Consider the following 21,624-nt stretch of genomic DNA (forward strand, 5'->3'; position numbering starts at 1 on the left):
CTAACCCATTGGTTCACCCCTAACCACGTGACAGCACTACCCTAACCTTCGAATTCGTTCAAACATGGCCGTTCATCGCGAGTGAGTAGGGATAACTTAATCGGCCGTGGAGAGTTCGTTTAGAGGCAAAGGGGCTGGTCCTCTATTTTTAACACCAAGGATGCATAGTCTGAACGGATGATACTGAAACATCGATCTGTCCTCCTTTAGATCTAGCAGACTATTGCGTTTTTTAAACGGGTCACGTAAACATACAAATCTGGGTCAACACTGAGTGATCCTTGGTTACTGTTAAAGTTAGGATAGAAGGGATACGGATACCTAACATCTTTCATGCCGCACAACTACCTCAAGACGATGGCCGATGATAATGACATCATAGGCAGTGCATCCGAATTCATAAAAGGTAGGTCCAAAGATGGATTAAACTCCCAAATATTTGTTTCTGTTCCATAAAAATAATGAAGTTTTACTAGGCATTTTGCCAATTTATCCCTGACCTTTCTGCATTTTTTTTCAGACCGGCTGTATTTTGCAACATTGCGGACGAAACCCAAATCCACTGCACATACCCATTATTTTTGTATTGACGATGAACTGGTTTATGAAAAGTAAGTTAATTTAATTGTCGGCGTGGTTCATAAGGATTATCTGGCCCATACATGATAGAGTCTACTTATTTTGTGAGAAGACTTATGAATTCTTGTTGTGTAATATAATTTCTTGATTTTAAAGTTTAGTGAAATATCTTGGGACAGTTGTATGAGAAGAAGTCCCTTTTGCATTAAAAAGAAATATTTGCTCAGTCTGAGAAAAATAGTGTGCAATACTACTTGGAGACTGGTTATAGACTCTTAAGTGTTATAATCTTATTTTGGGTGCAAAGAAAGTAAAATATTTATATAAAATCACTGTTTTTATTTAATCTTTCTTGCATCTCATGACCAAGAACAGTAATTAGTGGAAAAAATTCAATTAGTCACAACGTAAAACAATTTTTGTGTATTGATAAATATTTCTCTAGTCATGCATTTCTTAGATTTTAAACTTCTCTTTCAGTTTTTATGCAGATTTTGGTCCCCTCAATCTGTCCATGCTTTACAGATACTGCTGTAAACTAAATAAAAAACTTAAGGTAGGTTTTCAAATATTACACATTTATCAGAATTTGTAAATCAGTCTGAAAAAAAAAAATTACTGAGTGATGCTGAATGATGTAGATCTAAGAAATATTTCTTCAGGACTCCTATTTTATGTGCAGTATCTCATTTGCGTCCATGGTTTTGCAGGTTTAAAAAGGGAAATTGCATCAAAAATTATATAGTGCTTCATTTGGGACTCATTTATTTGCTTGTTGATTTAACATTTTTATCATATTAAAAATCATTGGCATGTTTAATCTGATTAAATACACTGTAAAGAACTTATGTTTTGTAACTATGTTATGTAATTAATAACCTGTGAAAGTATTGGTGGACAGAGATCAGAACAGAGTTTATTTAATAGAAGATGATACACAGAGAGAACACTTTAAAAGAGACCATTATGTTTGTGTTGTTGTGTTGATATAATATTTTCAACAGATTGCATATGGGGATCTTATTTCAAATAGTTCCCATACATATTAATGTAATCATGATCACATTGAAAGTAATGTTCCACATTCCCTTTCTATGGTTTAACTGTACTGTGATGTGATATTAGCCCTGTAAATAGTTCGTTGAAGTTGACAGAATCCTATAGAAAAACATTATGGCATCACTTTACATAAAATACCTGTTGGGTTAACCACAAGTATAATCTTGTTTGGACGATGTACTTTTGTATCTGTGTTCCTTAATATTCATTAGGTAATTAAATATTCTGCCCCCCACTGAAGTGCTAGAATGTTTAAAAAAAAGCATAGGGGGTGGCTTCTTGTTTCAAAACAGAGCAAGTTTTGTTATTATTACTTACCTTTACATAATCTGAATGTATAATAATATGCATTTTAAGTTTTTAAAATTTTCTTTCAGTCTTTTTCATTGGCAAAGAAAAAGATAGTCCATTATACAAGTTTTGATGCAAGGAAACGTGCCAATGCAGCATTTCTTATAGCTTCATATGCAGTAAGTATGGAGTAAAAATCTTATCTTAGGTGTATATAAATGTCATACGGACTTGTTTGCAACAGACTAAGTTTTCAGCAAAGTATTTCCAAACAATTGCTGTTGGGCAAGGGAACTAGAAGATTAACTTATCCAAAAGTTAAACAAGCAATTATATTCACTTACTCTTTATCATATATCACCACACGTCAGTTGATACTTTTTGCTTCCTAAGTTGTTTATAAAATGCACTATGTTCAAAGGCTGGTAGAGCACTTTACTGCTGTAGCCATAGCACTCCCGTACTAAATTTAAATAAAAAAGGAATGGCATTTGGTATTTTAGTAGAAATTTAAATTGTTCATTTTAATCAATTAAGAATCGTGGATGCAGGAATTAATAGGTTTTAATGTTGAAACAAGAATTTGGCCAAGTGTCAAAGGCCAATTGCACAGATACATACATTGCTTGAGCTTACATTTTACAATAACATGAATTTTCTTCATATGAAGGCTGTTGAAGAAAATAACCCCTTACTACTTTTTTTGCTGGCCATAGTTGTTAAAGAATGTTAATTAGAATGATGTGAGCTGTTACAACCATTGCTAAAAGCAGAGTGTATTTGTCAGAGAGTTTGGGGGGGGGGGGGGGGGTAAGAATATCCCAATGAATTAAACACTTACAAGTATAGATGCTTGCCATTATAATATTGCTGTTAGAAAAGGCTGTGATATTTGGCAGTTTTGCCTTGTAACCTTATTTTTATTACTTTTGGAGGAGGAAAAAGGAGAGAAAGAAAAAAAGTAGAAATTTAAGACACGGGAAATCACTGCCATTCATTAATATGTTTGCCAGACTTGGGTGTTTCGATTTCCTTCCATGCTTGTAGAAACAAGTATGGGTTTGTAGGCAGTTAGAATGTAGGTCAAAGCTTAGTGGAAATGTTTAAAGGCAATTTGAAGTATTTGTCGCCTTATAGCAGAAATGCAGAAATGTGGTGTTGTTTGTCCCACATTTTCAGATAAATCATTTCAGTAAGAATGAGGCTTTTATAACTTCTATAGTAGTTTTAATGTATTTCAAGTTATTGTACAATAATTTGTAATATAATGAACTGCAGAAGTACATATGAAAAGTAATATTGCCTTGGCACTGTTAAAAAAAATGAAGATGTTATTAAACATGGAAAGCAAAGAGGTTGTTTTACCATGGAGTTTAGTACTACTGATCGCTAAAACTATTATTTATTTCAGATTATTTATCTAAAGAAAACACCAGAGGAAGCATATAGACCACTGGTGGCAGGGTCCAATCCACCATTTTTACCATTCAGGTGAGTAGAAGTGATATAGTTAAACAATCCAAAGGCATGCTTGCATATTGAAATTTATATTGAAAAATTGTGTTGCAATTGGTCAAAATGACACTTTAAAAAACTGATTGATAAATGTGAGGCCTTGAGTTTTGTCATTCAAAAATTACTACTGAATGTATAACTGCATTCATGTTATGCATTTCAAGACAAATGCAGGTACTTCATAAAATTAGCTATTTATAAAGAACTTTGATTGCAGTTATTGATTCAGTTGGTTCACAGCGGATGCTTTGTTTTCGTACTTTGAATTCAAAAGAAACCTGTGATGTATTGTAATCTCCGGTGCTAAAACCTTTACATGAACGTTTGAGAGAAATGGTCTACGTTTGACATTAAGCAAATAATGAAATAAAGAAGGCAGTGATGTGACTGGCATTCTGTGAATTTGATGCTTTCACATTCCTGTAATTTGTCGAAGATGAAATGTTGCTGCTTTCTGAGAAATGTATGTGTTTTGTGATGTGCACCTCATCCGTATGATAAGGAATTTAGGTTGTGTTGTAAGAAGCTATTACTTTAGTGAGAACTTTTTGACATTGACCTTTACCTTTGAAATTCTTTTTTAGTTTTAGGAGTATGGTTTTACTTAACTTCAAGTTTTATTACTCCCTTCCAATTTTTATGATCAGTTGGGTTTGTGTTTGTTTTCCAAAGTAAATAGATATGCTAAAGCACAGTGAAATGCAAGAGTTCTGCATAGATGTCTAAATATATGACAATGACAACAAGAAGATCCCACCTATTTCTCAAAATTTATGATAATAATAGTAATAATAATAATAATGAGAAAGAAAGAAAGAAAAAATTGTTTTAAGTGTCAGAAATAGTGTACATAGAGAATAGTTATACTGAGTACATTCAGCAACAAGATGTTGAATGGATTTTTTAATTTTAATTTTTTTATGTTAATGAATCTCTAAATCACACTTTTTTATATTCAATTTCATGTGTGCACATTTTCTTCCCTAAAGAATTCCAGGCTTCCATGCCTTCACATCTTTGCCCAAGAACACGTAGCACTTAGCCAAACCAGACTGGGGGCCTTCCTGCCATTATATATATTGATCTTTTGAGTTTCCAAGACTTCAATCAATTTCTTTCCTCCACCAGGCTTATTCTCTCCACACTTCATCAATCTGTATATATAACAACTAATTGTCCCTTTAAGCCGTTATATATTAAGCATTACTAAGTATCGATTCACACATCAGGCAGTGGGAAGTATACCACAGGAGTTCATGAAGATGTTTGCTGTATGTGCGTCGCAGTTGAAGTGTGCTGAAAAAAATTAAGATATATATATATATATATAGTAATGTTGTCAGTGCTTAGTTACTGCTTCATTGTCATCATCAAAGAGTGGCAGCTATGAAAGGGTTCTGCCACTGTGCCCAGTTCCTGACAATGTCTGGATTGATCCCCAGCCTTCTCAATCTCCTATTTGTCTTTTCTCTAAGCTCTGCCTGTTGTACTGGTCACCTAACTAAGTGTTATACGTCTTTCTCTTTTACTCTACCCAACAGATCACATATTCATATGATGCATGACAAATTCTGTATATTGCCAATAATGTGCCATATTCAGTTTTTAAGATGGCTTATACTGGAAAAGATAAACTGCTGAAAATCTCTCTGCAAGCGGCAGTGTGGGCAATTTTTTTTTATACTTTCAAAAAGTTAATCAAGGTTAAGTATTATTATAAATTTCATTTAACCTCCAGAATTGGAAAGCTGCACTAGGGTATCTAGACATATTTTCATTTGTTATTATCATGAGTGAATTGGAAACTAAGGGGTATTAACCCAGGGGCTTTAAGTTAACTTAAGTTGTTCTCAACGTTGTCTTGAAAGGTAATTATGATCAGCAGAAAAGGGCATTTTAAATGTTATCAAAATACTTATTACAAGAAACTGTCTAGGTTATTTAAACTGTTCTTTCATACCTAGTCATGCTGATAGTGAAGTTTAGTATCGTTTAAAAATTAATTTATTTGACATGCAGTGGCATTTTGACAACTTTTTTAAAGGTTTTGTATTCATGTATTTATTTTCATCAGCAGTGCATGACATTGTTGGATTGTTGACGGCCTTTACCAGGGAAATTTGTGTTCTGTGCACAGACATGAATATACTGAAGTGAGGTTCTCTTCAGAGGCTGATATGGTCTCTTACCCATGCATGCAGAAGTAGACTAACTAACTGTTGGCCATATTATTACAGGCCAGAACAACAATTATATCTAAAGGAAAGGACTGATATGCCAGCTTTTGTAAACCAGTGCATTGAGGGTTGATGAATAGTGAGCAAAGGCTATAGTGATGAATGAAAGCCCCCATAACAACACAAGTGTATATCCAGGTTGAAGGCTTTTCAGAAATGAAGTTAGAAGTGTATGGTTAAAAGGAATGATTATATTCTGCTTAATATTTGTAATTATGATTGATCCGCCATGGTCTCTGACCAAATAACTCTGTATACATGATTGGAGTAATGCCACTGCGGCACCAGTTTAAAAACCCCGTCCCTTTTCGATTCTATTAGGTGGCTTAGTTTTACATTTAAAGTTGCTATACTGGCCTGTGTTGTAACTATGTACCTAACAAACATTGATAAGCCTCAATGTCAGCTTCAGGAACAAAGTGTAATCCAAATAACACTCTCAATTGAATCTCTGATAGGATTAAAACTGTTGTTTGTATAAAAGGCATCCGGTGCCGTTTTAGAATTTTTAAATGATTAAAGCACTTTTATTTAAAGAGAAAAGATGCAAGCTATGTGAAAAAATCTCAGATCAAATTTTGAACAGCAAATTCAAGATGTTGTCACTGCAGAAGAAGGGCATCCCGAGGAAGTTTATTGGAAGGAGGTTCTAGAATTGTAAAAAATTATGGTTAGAACTAGGATAGAAAATATTTTGGGCCTAGGTTAGAAGTACAGTGCAGGGAAAAGACATCATAAAAAGTAGGGGAGAAAAACACTTTTCCTGAGGTCTACAACTCTTTCCCAAGACGTAAAAATAAGCATCGTTATGACCTGCACTGCCCCCCCCCCCCAGAGAAAAAGTGAATAAACAATTTTAATTATTCATTTTTTATTACTATTCTCATTAATATTTTATTAATTACTTTATCATTATTATAACTTAGTTGTTGTTATTGTTGTAGCCTTATCCTTAGCCAAATTATCAATTTTATGGTCATTATCATTTTGTTTTTTCATTTATTTGATTTTTCCCTTGGATAGGAATGGGTAGTGCAAGTAGACATTTATTGACAAGCAAGTAAAAAGCCTGTAGTTCATTAGTTAAAGATATTTGGATGGAAAAAACACTACCACCAAGTGATGCTCTTCTGTCAAAACTCCCCCTGTGCTTGACAGGTACTTTGGAGAGGATTTATGTTCCTTTTAGCTGGGCGTGTTTCTGGACAAGTAACCAACAACATGACCTTAGATAAAAGAGACTGAACACTGCATCAATAATTCTCACTTACCATTTTTATTTGAGTATTTTTTAAATTTATTTATTTTCAGAGATGCATCCTTTGGGACATGTACCTATAATCTTACCTTGCTTGACTGTCTACATGGACTGAATAAGGTAAGGTTTAATGTTTGATCAGTTCATTTGGGTGTGGAAAATTTTCTTCAAGCTTAATGTCAGTTCCCTACTCATATGTCACCAGTGGGCTGTAGACTTTCTGATCCTTATTCATTGGGATTACCAAATGGGGCAACCAAATTAAAGAAAAAATGACTTTTAATTTTATTTCTCAATAACTGCATAAATCTTACAAAGATATGATTGTGTTATAAAAATTAATAATTCTTATTTTGATTTATGATTGTATCAATATAAATGTTGACACAGTCTTCTCCCTTGTTCTTTTTGATGAATACTGGAAATAGCACTTTTGTTTTGGTTTGTTGCAGGCTCTAGTAAATGGATTTTTTAACTTTGAAACATTTGATGTAGATGAATATGAGCATTACGAGGTGAGTTGCAACTGACTATCTTGTTTATCTACTATGTTTATCTTGTGAAAATTTTTAATTTACCATATGCATGATATGATATTGTGAACAAACTTTAGAAGTTGCACATATGTCGAAAAATTTTAATACTGCTGCAGCAGTACAAGTTCACCTACAAGTCTACTTAATACTGCTGAAATTAATGCTGCAAGGTATTTGAATTTGAGGGCTGGTAAGAAATCACTGAACTAACTGGGTTTTGTAGTTCTGTTGATATGCTCCTTATCAGACGCATCAATCGCTTTGATGTTAATGGATGTAATAATTATAACAAAATTTAACTTGTTTCATTAACTCCTAGCAGATGTGAGAACATAAACCAAATTGACCTTGCTGACCTTTAATTGGATTGAATGGATTGATGGTGTTGTAAATCAATAATATGTATCGACTGAGCATTGCCCAAATGCACTGAATTAGATTAGTTCTCATATTTTATTCATTTTTGTTTTATTTCAACACTGCAAGTCATTTATGAATACAGTCTGGCTGTTGATTTTTGTGTAGGATTCTGAATGATTCTTTGTGGAAATGTTCTGAATTGGAGATTAAAGATTAAACTTTCTGTAGCTTTGTATTAATATTATAACTGCTGTATAGTGCTATTATTGTGTTTCATATATTAAATATAATTCAGTATAATATAAAGTCTTTGAATTGTTTAGAGCCATAATATGTCAATTATATAAATCTTTGCAAATTGCCTCATTTATATACTATAATTTGAAATGGAGTGAAAAAGGAAGATGACTTATTTATGAGGTTATAAGAGTTTTCTGATGATGAACTGGTTTTACAGAAAGTAGAAAATGGAGACTTCAACTGGATTTTGCCTGACAAATTTCTGGCCTTCTGTGGACCTCATGCCAAAAGCAAGATTGAAAATGGTAGGACTTGATGACTGGGGGAATGCCCAACCTTTTACTCATTTCACAAAGACACTGGACACATTTCAGTGTAGTTGTGAATGCATGCATGTAGCTAAGCATAGACAACCGCTTCTTGGGCATAGAGAGGCAGATCTGTTTCATGCATCTCAAACATTTTTTGAAAATTCAAAGAAAAAAGATACATCTGGCTGAATTCAAGTTTTGCAGTTGTCTGTGGTTGGTGAATTATTATATTTAGATTATAAACGGTGAATAAAAGCATGGAATTCTTTGATTCTCTTCATGCAGCGAGTAGAAAATGGCGACTTAAACTGGATTTTGCCTGACAAATTTCTTGCATTCTGTGGACCACATCCAAAAAGCAAGATTGAGAATGGTAGGAATTGGTGTGCAGAATTAACAACAACATAAAAAATGCACTTTTTGATGTTTTTTTGCTGATGCTTATTTATGTGCGGCACAAGTCTTTTTGAGATAGTAATTTTATTATGTAGATATTTACACAAAATTATAGTATATATGCAAAACGAAGTGTTGTAGGTAAATAATTGAACTTCTTTAGTAAACTTACTGTCCTTTAAGATCAGTTTTTGAAAATAGCATGGACATATTTCAGTCAAAGTATATGCTCTAACATTGAATTTTCAAGTTTTTTCAAGAAAAAAAATAAATAAGAGTATGTTCTTTGGAAGTGTGATGTAAAGAAAACTAACTGAAGACTGCATTGCTGTGTTGTATTTATAACTAGAAGTTTTTTGCTTAAAGGCTGTTTTCTGTCAACTTGAGTGATGATTCATGTAGTTCCAGTCTTAAGCATTTGATATTATTTATTCACATGTATGTGTGCACACGCATGTTACATATATGCACAAGCATGTATTTGTTGTATATGATAATTGTCAAAAGTAATTTATGAAAAGTGTCCATATGCATTGGAATGTTCAATTTGAATGTTTTGATTCTTGCTTTTGATCTATTCTTTGCTAAAGGAAAGAGTAATTTTTTTTTTTTTATATTGTGAAGTGTTATATTTTAAGAATTCACTTCCAGGCTACCCGCTCCACGCCCCGGAGGCCTACTTCCCTTACTTCAGGAAACGCAACGTAACCACCATAGTGCGGCTGAACAAGAAAATCTACGACGCCAGGCGGTTCACAGATGCAGGTTTCGACCACCATGATCTCTTCTTTGTGGATGGCAGCACCCCTAGTGATGACATAGTCAAGAGGTTTTTAGAGATTGCTGAGAATGCTGAAGGTGCTATTGCTGTGCACTGCAAAGGTAAGCCTATAGTGAATAAATAGAAAACCTATGCCCTGGGATGGACGGACAGTCTCAGTGGCCTTTTGGAATGTGGACTGTCCCATCTTTGCATACAGTGGTATATAATATATTCTAATTACCAGTGCGTGTTCGTGTCATTGCTGGATCCATCTCACACATTTGTTTTAAAGCTAAATGCTGAACAGTTTTTTTTTTTGTGTGTGTTACTTTATATTGAACAGGAGGTTCTGTCTTCCATCTGTTTTGGCTAATTTTGGTCAGTTTAGTGAAATCAGAGGCAAGATGTGACTTAATCCTGTGTTATTTTCATGTAAATCTTTCACAGTCCTATTACACTATGGTATTTTAAGGAAAGACCTGAATAAAGATTAAATAAGATGTGTCTGGAAAGGAAGAAATAGATATTAATATGGTTTAATTCTTTTCAGCTGGTCTTGGGCGCACAGGCTGTCTCATAGGCTGTTATATCATGAAGCATTACAAGTTCACAGCAGCAGAGCTGATTGGATGGATAAGAATATGCCGTCCAGGGTCTATCATTGGGCCTCAGCAGAACTTCTTGGAAGAGTGAGTGGTCTTTTTGAACACTAATTTTAGGTTACAATCTTTTCACTCTTGGCAAATTGTTTAACACAGTTCAGTTAAGTTTACGAATTAATACCTAAGTGCCTTGTTCTTTGAGCATTTTAAGGCTACAGTAGAGTTGATTTTTTGTAGAGTCACTTTTGTTTATGTGATGCCAACACAAGATGTGTTTAACCTTAACAAGTACATCGCATGTTTAATATTTTCAAAATGTGTGGTACTTGTGTACAGCCAATTTAAACAGCAATACAGATATTAAACATGCTTGTAAACGCAGCATCTCTATTAATGCAAATCCTTTTATTTTGGCACTTGAAGAAAGACCAGTCATTTCATAATCACTTGGCTTACTGTGATCTTGTAGGAAGCAAGCCTGGTTGTGGATGCAGGGGGACCTGTACAGAGCCAGACAAAAAGAGAAGGACAGGCTACGGGACAAGCACAGCGTGTCAAAACTCCTCAGCGGCATGGATGACATCAGGATACAGGACGCGGCCTACGAGAACAACAGATACAGCACCAACAAGTACCCCATGCATGAGGATGATGAGTACTATGATGATGGTGATGAGGTGGGTTTCTACCAGGATAATAAATAAATGTGTTTCAAGATTTGAATAGGGAAGACTTCTCCTAAATGGAACTCCTTGTTTAAAACTTTTGTCACAATTGTATTTTACTTTTTTTTTTTTTTTTTGCCAAGTTTTATATCATTACATGTCATCAGAAAATGATGCACTACTTACAAAAATAGTTATACATTTACGCCCATTGCATAAAATTGAGTATAACCTTATTTGCATTGTTGACAACAGCATATTTTACAAAAAAGTATTTGTAGACCAACTGTCACCCTGGCAACTGTTTGTTTGCAGTATGAAGGTCGTCCTGCCACCAGAAGTGGTAAGATTATGACCCAGGGGGACCGTCTCAACCAGCTGAAACTCCTACGACAACACCCAAGGTCTGCAACCACAGGGACATTGGCGTGAGTGGATTATTATCATTTAACAGAAGAAGAACTATTAATAAGATTATAATTTAAAATTTTCCCTTTTTCATTATTTTAATTTTTTAATGCAATGAGGATCTTGTTTTCATGTTGATCATAGTCATAAAGTGATGTGAAAGAAAGGGGCAAGTAATGTTAGTGGTAAAAATTATATTTGATATCATATGATTAAAAAATGCATATTAATCATGATTGGATATAATAAGATATAATGATTTGATATATATGAATAAAAATATTGAAAATTAGAAAGTTTATATCTACAAGATTTGTTTCCTTCTTCTCCAGGCTTGATGATGGCAAAGTCCACAAAAGGTCCACCACTCAACCCTTTAGAGTTGTGGCTTCCTCCAAGAGTGCCCAGAGTGTCATGTCACCCATGAAATCATCCAAGATCGCCTCCCATAACCATGCTCACTCCAGTGCGCCCAGTGTGAAACGTGTCACACGACATTCCACTTCATCTTCTGCAGGAACATCAAGTGTACTTAAGAGGTAGGGAGATGGAAAGTAAAATTACAGTTGTATAATTTTTTTTTTCTGTTTTCGCTTTTCTTTAGCACAGTGCAAATCTTTTTTTTTTTTTCTAAAACTGGTGTTCAAGGGAGTAGGCTCTGGTCTGTATTATTTTATGATTTACATAAAGGAAAAATTTTCAGAGGGGATGATAAAGGATTTCAAAATCTTGATCCAATGACGTACAGTGCTTGAAGCTGGCTTTCTGCTAAGTTTTTTTTTCCATGCACAATCCCCTACCCTGTATTTTTTGTTTCTTTAGCTTATCCCCCCCAAAATTAGCCCAGACATGAATAAGAAATGACAATTTGATTCATTCTTGATTTGTGATGATTAAAAAAGATATTGTCATTAATTCAGTATGCAAAAATTTTGAGGATGGTTGCATGGTGAATGACTTGAAAGACTGAGGAATGAAAAGTTTGCATGAAATAATTTTCTTATTAGTTGTAGTAGCTAAATATTATCACACCAAACCTTGTCTGTTTGAAACATAGTGCTATTGTAATGAATTTGAAACACCATAATTGAAATAGAAATACATTTTGACAAACGATTAAAAAAAGTCTTTCAAAAGAATAAACACTAACAATGATAAAAGAGAAAAGACACAAAAATTGACTTTGGCTCAATGAAGACTTTGTTTGGGAAATCATGATTTACAGAAAACAAGTAAAACATTCAAGGTTTGCTCTCTTAAAAAAACTTTCATTTCTGTCCTGTTGCACATCTTTTTTAACACTTTAACATTATCTATTTTTTTCTCTGTAGCATTGTCTTGTTCTTGGGTGCATGTGTAGCTGGGTTATCTATTCTGTCAGTATACATTAGTGCGCATGAGTGAGATTGTTACCTGTGTAAAGGAGAATGTACAGGTATGTGTCTTTGAATGGGGACATTTTGAAATTTGATACCTTAACAATAATTCTAACCCAAAACTCTTCCATTTGTCTCCTTTTCTCAACAGCACTTCTCGGCTTGCATCAGAATATGCCTCTGATTACCTAAGTTCTAAGGCAAGGGATCTAAATGGTCGAGAACCATATTACACCAGATCGAGTGATATCTATAAAAGTACTGGAGATCATTCAAACTCATCTGCAAGTTCTGCATTGAAAAATTATAGGTCTAATTATTCCACAGTAAGTGATTCTTGTGTTGTGTAGGCAAGCTGGTGTGAAAGTGTGCAATGTAGTTGAGAATGAAATAAAATACTGGTTTTGGATTTTGATGGGGTTTTACCTTTGTTAGACAATGTTATTAATGGCCTGTCTGCTTTCAAAATGTGCATCACAGTTAACCATGATAATGCTTCTGCAACTGCTTGGATGGTAAGGAGCCACCTAAATTTACTCCTAGACATAATGGGGTGCTAACCATTACTGCAACATACATACTGTTAAGAAATTGTGGTTCTTGCTTGTCTGATGTGAACTTGAGTGTGTACTGTAAACAGTTGATTTTAGGACGCAAGTTAACAGGCCTTTTCTAATCAAACTGTAGTCTTTTAAAGATATTATGTATATATTTTTTATTCTTCTCTTTCAGTCGCTCAGGTCATCATACTCGTCTTACTAGAGCCTCTGTACTGAGATGATGGGGGGAAAAGGCGATAAGGACTGTAGTGGAGCACTATGGTGTAAGCAGACATGACCCTGCATCAAAGGAGTTTTTATAGAATGAGAGGGACAGATATGAACAGATTCTTAGTATCTGTGATATATACATATATATAGATATACACACACACATGTATCATACTTGACCATTAGTACTTAATTTTATGTCGAGACTTACCCGACGGAAGTCTTGTGTTGAAATGCCAAACATTGTATGTTCTTAGACCCTTTTGTAGTGAGTTCCTATTTATACCTCTTGACAATTCATATAACATATGAACCTCTGTAAATAGTAGAGAAGAATCGCAGATAAATCAACTATATATCTCATTATGTCCTCTGTTCTATAAGCAGTCATATTTTATTTTGAAAAGAAATGAACATGTCATGGCCTGGGTGACAATTAATTAAGTTGGAATGGAAACCGGTGAACAAGGCTCAGTTTCCAATGAAAGGTTTACTTAATGTTTTTTGCATATTTGACTTGGCTAGGGCCATTGGAAATAAAAAAAATGCCTGTTAGCCTTTGGCAGAAGTGACATGGTATGGCTTTACCTGAACTTTTGAAGTGCTCAACTTGTAGACTTTTAAGAATTATAGTGTGGTTAGTGACTGAATTGTATTTATTAATGTAGTCTACTTAATTCTTAACCAAATTATATTGTTAATCTTGTATAGTGTTAACTTTTTCATGTAAAATGAACCTGTAATGCATTACAAAGCCATTGCTGATCTTACTCATTGTTAACATATAGACCTCTCTACTATCACAACTATCAGTTGTTATTATCATATATTGTAAGCAATAACAAATTACGATAAATTTTAAAAAGAGAGTAATCACATCACTTGTATACATTAGGGTGTTTATTTTTATATTTATGAAAGGATTGTTGTACAAAACATTAAACGTGTAGTCCTTGAATCTCAGATGTAAAAGTCTGATACAGCAAGGGGATTCTTGAGCATAGAAGCGTAGTCATTGTTCAAATTCATAGGCACCACTGATTTTTTGATGATCAGTTTAATGTTTACACATTAAGTATATGTATATAATTATGTCCTTTGGCAAATCGAGTTACATTTATGTAGAGTAGTTGTAAGTCATCCTTGTAGTTTTTAATCATCCTTCAGTGTTTTATGAATCAAGGCAGCTTGGGCAGCATTTTTTACAGGCATTCTGATCATGAACAGGTATGTTTTGTACTACTATTATTAAATCTTTTGGCTTGATAATTTAACTAGGACTGTTAAAGTTGTTTGTGAAATGTAATACTAAAATGAATGATAAAACATCATTTAGCATCTAAGGGAATCCCATTAAAATCATTATGACCACATTTGGGTGTGTGTATTAATATGCTGTGCTGACTGGCTTATAAGAATCGACTGTACTATTTAGATTGGAATGAAATTTGAACAGCTTGCTTTAGCATACATAGCATTACTACACAGTGCATTTAAATCTCATTCCACCCTTATGCCCTTGCTCAGTGCAGATTTTGATATACAAATAACCAAGTCCAGGTGTCCGTTTTGGTCTTAATTCATTTTATTGCACTCTTAGGTTTTTTATATATTGGTTGATATATTTGTAGTGAGCTGTTTGTTTCAGAGGAATGTTTTTTGGAGCATTTTACTTTTGTAGACTTTGCTATACAAACCACATTTTAACCTCTGTTTAGTTTTAAACACACAATAAGGTATCCAATTGTTTTTCTTGCATGACACTTTTTAAAGGTCATCACACACACACATAAAAAAGTTTCAATATTTAAAGCGAGATACTTTTTCCTGGTTTGAATAGTTTTCCTATGGTATGAACCAGGAAACTTGTGGCATGCATATTGTCACCTTAGTTATGGAAAAGACTTTCATGCTTTTTATCATCAAAGTGTGTTCAGAAAATGATCATTTGTTGAGAAAAAAAAACTGTGCTAGTTACCAAGATGTAAAAACTAGTCCCACCAGTAGATTTATGCATACAGTGGTCCACCTGTTACAAATTATATGTATTTAGGAATTAACTGTTTTGAAGTGGGTTGATCTGATGAATTGTGCAGGATCCTCCAGGAAAAAAAAGCTAAATGGCAATAAACTGCTTCTACGGCAATATTTGTTCTTTTTTGTTTTTAATTAAGCTTTTTATACTGTTGGTGACAAAATTATCTAAATCTTTTAAGCAGGCCATCTGAGACGCACATAAAACTTGAAATAATGTGTTAAAAAAACCAAAAGAAAAAAAAAACGTTGGAAACTGTATATGTTGAGAATCTGCATGGTGTTAAATTGGGGAAATCCAGATTGCATTCATGTGAAATTTTACTGCGTGTTTTGCAAAGTTCAAAAAAACAATATCCAATCCAAGCTAAGAATCCACAACTCTTGTAATTTTACCCTGATTAAAAACTACAAAATATTACACAAAGACCTATACTAAAAAAAATCCAAGAAGTATTGTTAAAGCAATTCATGATGAAAGGAGATAAAAATTCACTTGTGTAAAAAAATACCATAACGAAAAAATAAATAAATAGAAATGACTAGATTACCAACAATTAAAATATTTCAAAACTTGTAAATCAAGTGTCCAAAATAATAGAACTGACATTGTACTTGGGGAAAAAATGTTAGTATTTCCTACATTTCACATTCACATGACTCGAAACTCTCCCTTCTGGAAAATGTGTGTGAAAAAATCGCCCACAGTCTCTGTAATGCTGCCTTGTTAAGAACACGTCCAGTTTCTGGTGCAACTCGCTGAACATCACAACATGGGTGGGTAAAGAGGAGTTTTTGTCAAGATATTCTGTTTTCCACCACTCCTTCGGGTTCTGATAAAATATATCGGCTTCATCAAGGTAGTTGGGAATGTTTTGCAGGTTGGGCTCACAGGTGAGAAAATTCAAGGTCACATTTACATGTATGTAGCTGAAATAGAAACAAAACCGTTTTTTTTTCAGCTTCACATGAATAAATAAAAAAATAAGGTTGCCATTTACAAGACATCTTAAAACACCCAATAATTTTTGTCTTATTCCTAAATGTTTTAAACAAGAAGATTGTAGCGGAGATACAAACTTTCAATCAACATACCTAATAAAAAATAAAAAAAAAAATACAAATAATTATATCTCTGTTAATCACATACAACTCTTACCTGTAGAATGGTGTGGAATGACAGGGCATCAAGAATAGGGCATCCAGGTGGTCCACTTTTCTGGAGGAATCATACACAAACTTCATAACATCCATAGTTCCTTTCTGGTGTATCAGGCCAGTGTACAGGGCTATAGGCAGATTAAAGACCAACAGGAATAAAGTGATTGCCTTAGCAATGTGAGCTCTGGTGGGGCCTTTTTTGTGAGTATCACTACCAAGCTTTGCTGGTTCCTCCTCTGAGTATGGCTCTACAGAATTTGCACCATTCTTTTCAGAATCTTTGCATACATGTTTATCATCTATCGATTTTACTTCATCTCCAGAAGTTTCTGGTCTGGTTTTTCCCACAGATTCCTCTTTGTTAGATTTTTCTGCTCTCTCCTCCTCTTCCTTCCTCAGTTTGCTTCCCATTCCAATATCACTATCATCCCTACTACTATATCCTGTACTGCTATATCCAGTACTAGTGTCTTCCATTACTGCAGCAGTCCCACCCTCATTCTCCCCTATTGATAAATCAGATACATCTTTGGCAAGAAAAGAATTGGGATCCATTTTTGCTTTTTCTGCAGCTTCTTTATTTGCCGGCACTTTCACCTTCTTTTTCTTTTCTTTTCGAGATTTAAGCACCACTGGCAGGCAGAGCTGGTGCAGGCATATTCCACAATAGTGCATAGCAAGGGGTAATACTGGATAGATGAACCGGAACTCCTTGTGGGAAAGGAAGCTGAAAGACCAATAAATCATTTATTGAAAGAGCACACTGCCATTGTGAACACTCAATGTAACCACATCCAAGTTTTGAAAAGAGAAAATAAAAATGACAAACTAAAGTCCAAAACTGAAAATCTGTCAAATGATCCACAGATGTTTGTTTTGTGAAAAAAATTGCTACTGTACATCAAAATAAAAAAAAATTTCCATAAAATGACAAAGTTTACTTACCTATAAATAATTAATGCCCAGAGTAACAAATAAAACAGTCGTTTATCTCTGGCCTTCCATACCCCTATCACAAAAGGTACAATATGTGGTCCAATAATGGCAGGAAACCCTTGAGTGAAGTACCAATGAAAGGGATGAGAGCCATAGAAGGACCCCATATTGTTAATGACATTAAACTGGAGAAAATTGTATTGCACCATAGTCCACTTGCCGTAGAAGTTGCCATCTATCAAAAGAGACAAGCCTAGACCACAGACCCTGAAACAACCCATAATATAAGAACAGGTTTACATGTATTTAAATGACCTGATTTCAAAGATAACCTGCATGTAAACTTTTAAAACATCATACTTGGTACTTTTTGCAATGATCAATGCATGTGGTTTTAAATACACTTCAGCTGCCCTAACTCACTAATTTACTTCTGCTTGGTTAGGGCAGCAAAAAATTAACTGTCCACCATTTCCCCGACACCTACCCCACTAATATGTAGGTTTTCAAAACATTAACTAGAGATTGTTGTTTCCTCCACAGATGCCAGGCAACCATGGGCACCCACATGATGGCAGCAGTTGGGCGGATGATCACTGCTGCTACCACCAAGCTCACAAACTTCCATAATGGTGGACTGAAGAAAAAAAAGTGATCAGAACACTACAGACAGTAATGAAGTACTGTGCTATTATGCCACTCTTATATACTGATGTACGTATTTTACTCAAACAATATGACTAGAATGTCACATAAAATCTAAGCAGGCCTCATTTCAATGTCTAGTCGTTTAACTTGTTAAACTTGCACAGCAAAATTTGCATTTCCGTTCATTTTAAAATATAAATTTCAATATCCCGATAAAACATCCTTTAAAATCTCAGTTTGCATTTTGAAATTAATCCTTTTTATATTTCCACCTTTATTCCCATAAAATCCTAAAATAATCCACTGAATCCTTAGAGAAAACAGACTCCTACCTTATTCGCCCGGGCCATGGGTAGTGGGACAATGCCACAGTGGTCAGTACAGCCTCGGCAGAGTTGGTCAGGGTACGAGTACAGCAGTAAAATGTGAACCAGGACAAGAGTTGTGACAGCAGAGCCCACTGTGCTGTGGCTTTATCACACAGATGATTGGAAAGTTTGAACAGATGGTAGTCACCAATGGCAGCAAATACAGCTTGTAGTAACCTGGGGAGCTTTATCTAGAAGTAGTGCAACATGAACTCCAAACATCAATAATGTTAGGGTAATTTTCTACAGCATTATTACATGTGTACTTTTAACAAGAGATGGATACCATTATATTTAATCCTGAAAACGTCACTTGCAACATCATTGTACTATGCTACACAGATGGTGAGAGATTAGTACAGAAAGCTGTTTTTTACATGTATGTATCAGGCTGAATGCATACTTACTAAGAGCGACCTATGGTCCAAATGAAAGAGTACCAAAACTTTGTACAAAGCAGCAAAGATGAGTGGGTAAGTGTAGCCTCGCAGACCTTCCTTCCATTCCCAAGTCAAGAGACCATAAGTATAATGTCAAGGAGAACCAACTCAATTCAAAGACTTATTTGAAAATAAATGTGCACCTCTGCCCAAACTGACACAACCAATACCACATCCCAATTTTGCTGTAATTTGTAACATACAATAAACTGCTTACATCAAAGGGGCCAACACGAAAATCAAATTTTGGAAAATCACATTTGGAAACGTATTGAGATTACTCAACTTGAGATTCTGATTTCAATACTTGAATACAATTTTTTTAAGGATATCCAAAGACCATGTTGTGTGCCACCTCCACTGACTGATAATATTCGTCAGGAACAAAGTACGTCTGCACCAGGGTCGCATTAAATATCCTGAACAGCAACAGACCTACAATGCAATATCATAATGAATTAAGTAGCTGTTACTTGCAGTGATGCCTTACATCTCTAAAAATGTAGCACATAAACATGACTTAATGTTTTTACTTTTATTTACTAAACAAATCCAATATAAGTCTTACTCAACTTGCTCTTTATCTTGTTATGTTTTTAATTTTTTTTTATAAATTTGAGTAGCATCTTTAATTTTCAAATGGCAAATACCTGTAAAAAGTGTTTTCTTAGAAGAAATAGCTCTCTGTAACATGGAGAATGTCCTTGGGCCATCAGCTAATGGGAGCTCACTGATTTCTTCTTCTTCAACAATAGTGGAAACAATTCTTTTTACTGGTGGAGCAGAACTGTCATGGTCACCTCTTGTTTTCCTCCTTTTTCGCAGAGTGGATATACTGTTACCTGGCTTCCCCATCTCAAATATGTCATGGGAATATCTATTTGGCCAAAGAGAATACACTATTATTACTTATTTGTGGAAATGATAATTAGGTCAACTTAATTGCCAGTGCATTGTAACACTTTTTAATTTCTTATATATTCACTAAGTACTACATGATGTATGAAGGACAACCGTACAGAAAATATGAAATAAGGAATGCTAAAAAAAGTCTCAATAGACACCCTTTGCATGTCACATCATTTGCCACATTGACTAGGTACAATTAATCATATGTCCAGTTCTAACTCTATTTATTTATTCATTTATTTATTTATTTATTATCACTTCAAGTGTGAAAGGCATATAAGATTACAAGCATAAAAAAACACACATAATTTACATAATAAAACCATTCTAATAATATACATAATAAAATCATTCTAAAATATGGTCAGGTTAAAATAACGATACTGTTGATATAGTGACACCATGACCACACTTATGAATAGCTTATGCTTGTAAAATGTATGAGATCTGGGGCCAAGGCCCATAAAATGTGTGATTTGTTTGTTTTGTAGTTTGTCGATGATGTTTAGATGCACGGATGTAGTGCCTAAGGTATTAAGACCATAAGATCTAGAGCACAAAAGGTCTAAAAATATAATTATGTAATTATAATTATATAATATAATAATTTTATTTAAAAAAAAATTCCTGTTCAGAACATATTGCTATGTTCAAAGCAACTGTTAATGATCTTTTTTGTGCAAAAAAAAAACAATTATAATGAGTATATGCCTTGGGATCAATGCCAAAATCGATAAAGCATCCCCTACATAATGAACAAATTTCATGTTGAAATAACATGACAGGTAAAGCAAAGAGGACCAGAAAATCAATAGTTGAAGCAATATTGAAGACAGGTATAAATTATTTCATGCTGATTAATACTGTGGACGTTTAAAATACAATTTTCTGCTAACAGTTATATAATTTCAGTAGAAAGTGAATTAAGGCATGTTTACAAAGTGGAGAGCAAAGCCAAAGAAATCAATAAGCTTGTTTATTGCAATACATCTTCATGTGAAAGTGGTTTTTCATTATCTTAAACTGCACCTCAATTGTTAGAGTACTTACCAAACTTTCACTTCATTCTCTGCGCTTTAACGTTTGAATAATTTTGCGAAATGAGATAAATATCTTTTCAAACGTTGAGACCTGTCCATTTGTTTACAACAATTTCTACACAACAAAGAGCAAACGATTACATTCGATAGCAATCTCAAGAGGAGCCTAAACAGAGGTTTCAGTCAAAGTGTGTTTTGGCTCAGCCGTGAATTTACTAAAGTTAAAACTACTCACGCCATAAAAACTACTTATTTTGTTAGAAACAACTATAAAGTATTTTGTATAATAAACAACAACAAATGTTGTCACAATAAACTAAAGTGAATATACTAAAAACGGTTATTATTAACACGTTTGTAAACTTGTAACTTGAAGAATAATGGAGTAATTTTATGACAAAAACTTTCTCAGTCACATCATTTGTGCCTGAGTTATAGTCAACATGTGTAAAAAAATCATTTGAACGATTTTCATGTGTAGGATAATAAAACTTTTGTAAAATTGAAAATCTACAATGGGTTTGCAGAAATAAGTAGCCTATGGCTGTTCCTTGGCTTTGTGGGCAATCTTTCAGATTTTCCGTCCTTGAACTGCCCAATTTTCCTACAGGTTTTGGTATGTTCCACGTGAAGAAGTTTGTATCAAAGTTTCACTCTCCTGGATCCATGATTAAAAAAAATAATTCATCGTGTAGCCCCAAAAAGGAAAATACATTACTATC

At 34.2% G+C, this 21,624-nt stretch overlaps 2 protein-coding genes across 4 annotated transcripts; one reads left to right on the forward strand and one right to left on the reverse strand.

Moving 5' to 3' along the window:
• Nucleotides 1–26: 26 nt before the first annotated feature.
• Nucleotides 27–15,512, forward strand: LOC106171138 (dual specificity protein phosphatase CDC14A). Of its 3 annotated transcripts, none has more exons than XM_087004421.1 (15): nt 27–406; nt 521–611; nt 1,060–1,135; nt 2,016–2,108; nt 3,341–3,420; nt 6,993–7,059; nt 7,392–7,454; nt 8,672–8,759; nt 9,434–9,664; nt 10,096–10,234; nt 10,617–10,824; nt 11,128–11,240; nt 11,553–11,759; nt 12,748–12,922; nt 13,329–15,512. In XM_087004421.1, the coding sequence occupies exons 1-15, from the start codon at nt 334–336 to the stop codon at nt 13,356–13,358; spliced, it is 1,734 nt and encodes a 577-aa protein (XP_086860547.1). In that variant the 5' UTR covers nt 27–333; the 3' UTR covers nt 13,359–15,512. The 3 variants fall into 3 exon arrangements, with proteins under 3 accessions (XP_086860547.1, XP_086860541.1, XP_086860550.1); XM_087004415.1 differs by lacking the exon at nt 8,672–8,759 and adding an exon at nt 8,293–8,380 and having other exon boundaries at nt 28–406; XM_087004424.1 differs by lacking the exons at nt 8,672–8,759; nt 12,748–12,922 and adding an exon at nt 8,293–8,380 and having other exon boundaries at nt 30–406.
• Nucleotides 14,930–21,048, reverse strand: LOC106171182 (GPI alpha-1,2-mannosyltransferase 3). The gene is made up of 9 exons (XM_013551389.2): nt 20,913–21,048; nt 19,604–19,830; nt 19,286–19,388; nt 18,921–19,038; nt 18,478–18,704; nt 17,985–18,134; nt 17,507–17,764; nt 16,560–17,288; nt 14,930–16,330 (listed from the first exon to the last, which is right to left on the reverse strand). Exons 2-9 carry the CDS (start codon nt 19,806–19,808, stop codon nt 16,030–16,032), a joined length of 2,091 nt encoding a protein of 696 aa, XP_013406843.2. The 5' UTR covers nt 19,809–19,830; nt 20,913–21,048; the 3' UTR covers nt 14,930–16,029.
• Between the last annotated feature and the right edge of the window lie 576 nt (nt 21,049–21,624).

Source organism: Lingula anatina, chromosome 1, assembly GCF_051362555.1.
Source record: "Lingula anatina isolate TDL-2025a chromosome 1, LinAna3.0, whole genome shotgun sequence".
Lineage (NCBI taxonomy): Eukaryota > Metazoa > Brachiopoda > Lingulata > Lingulida > Lingulidae > Lingula > Lingula anatina.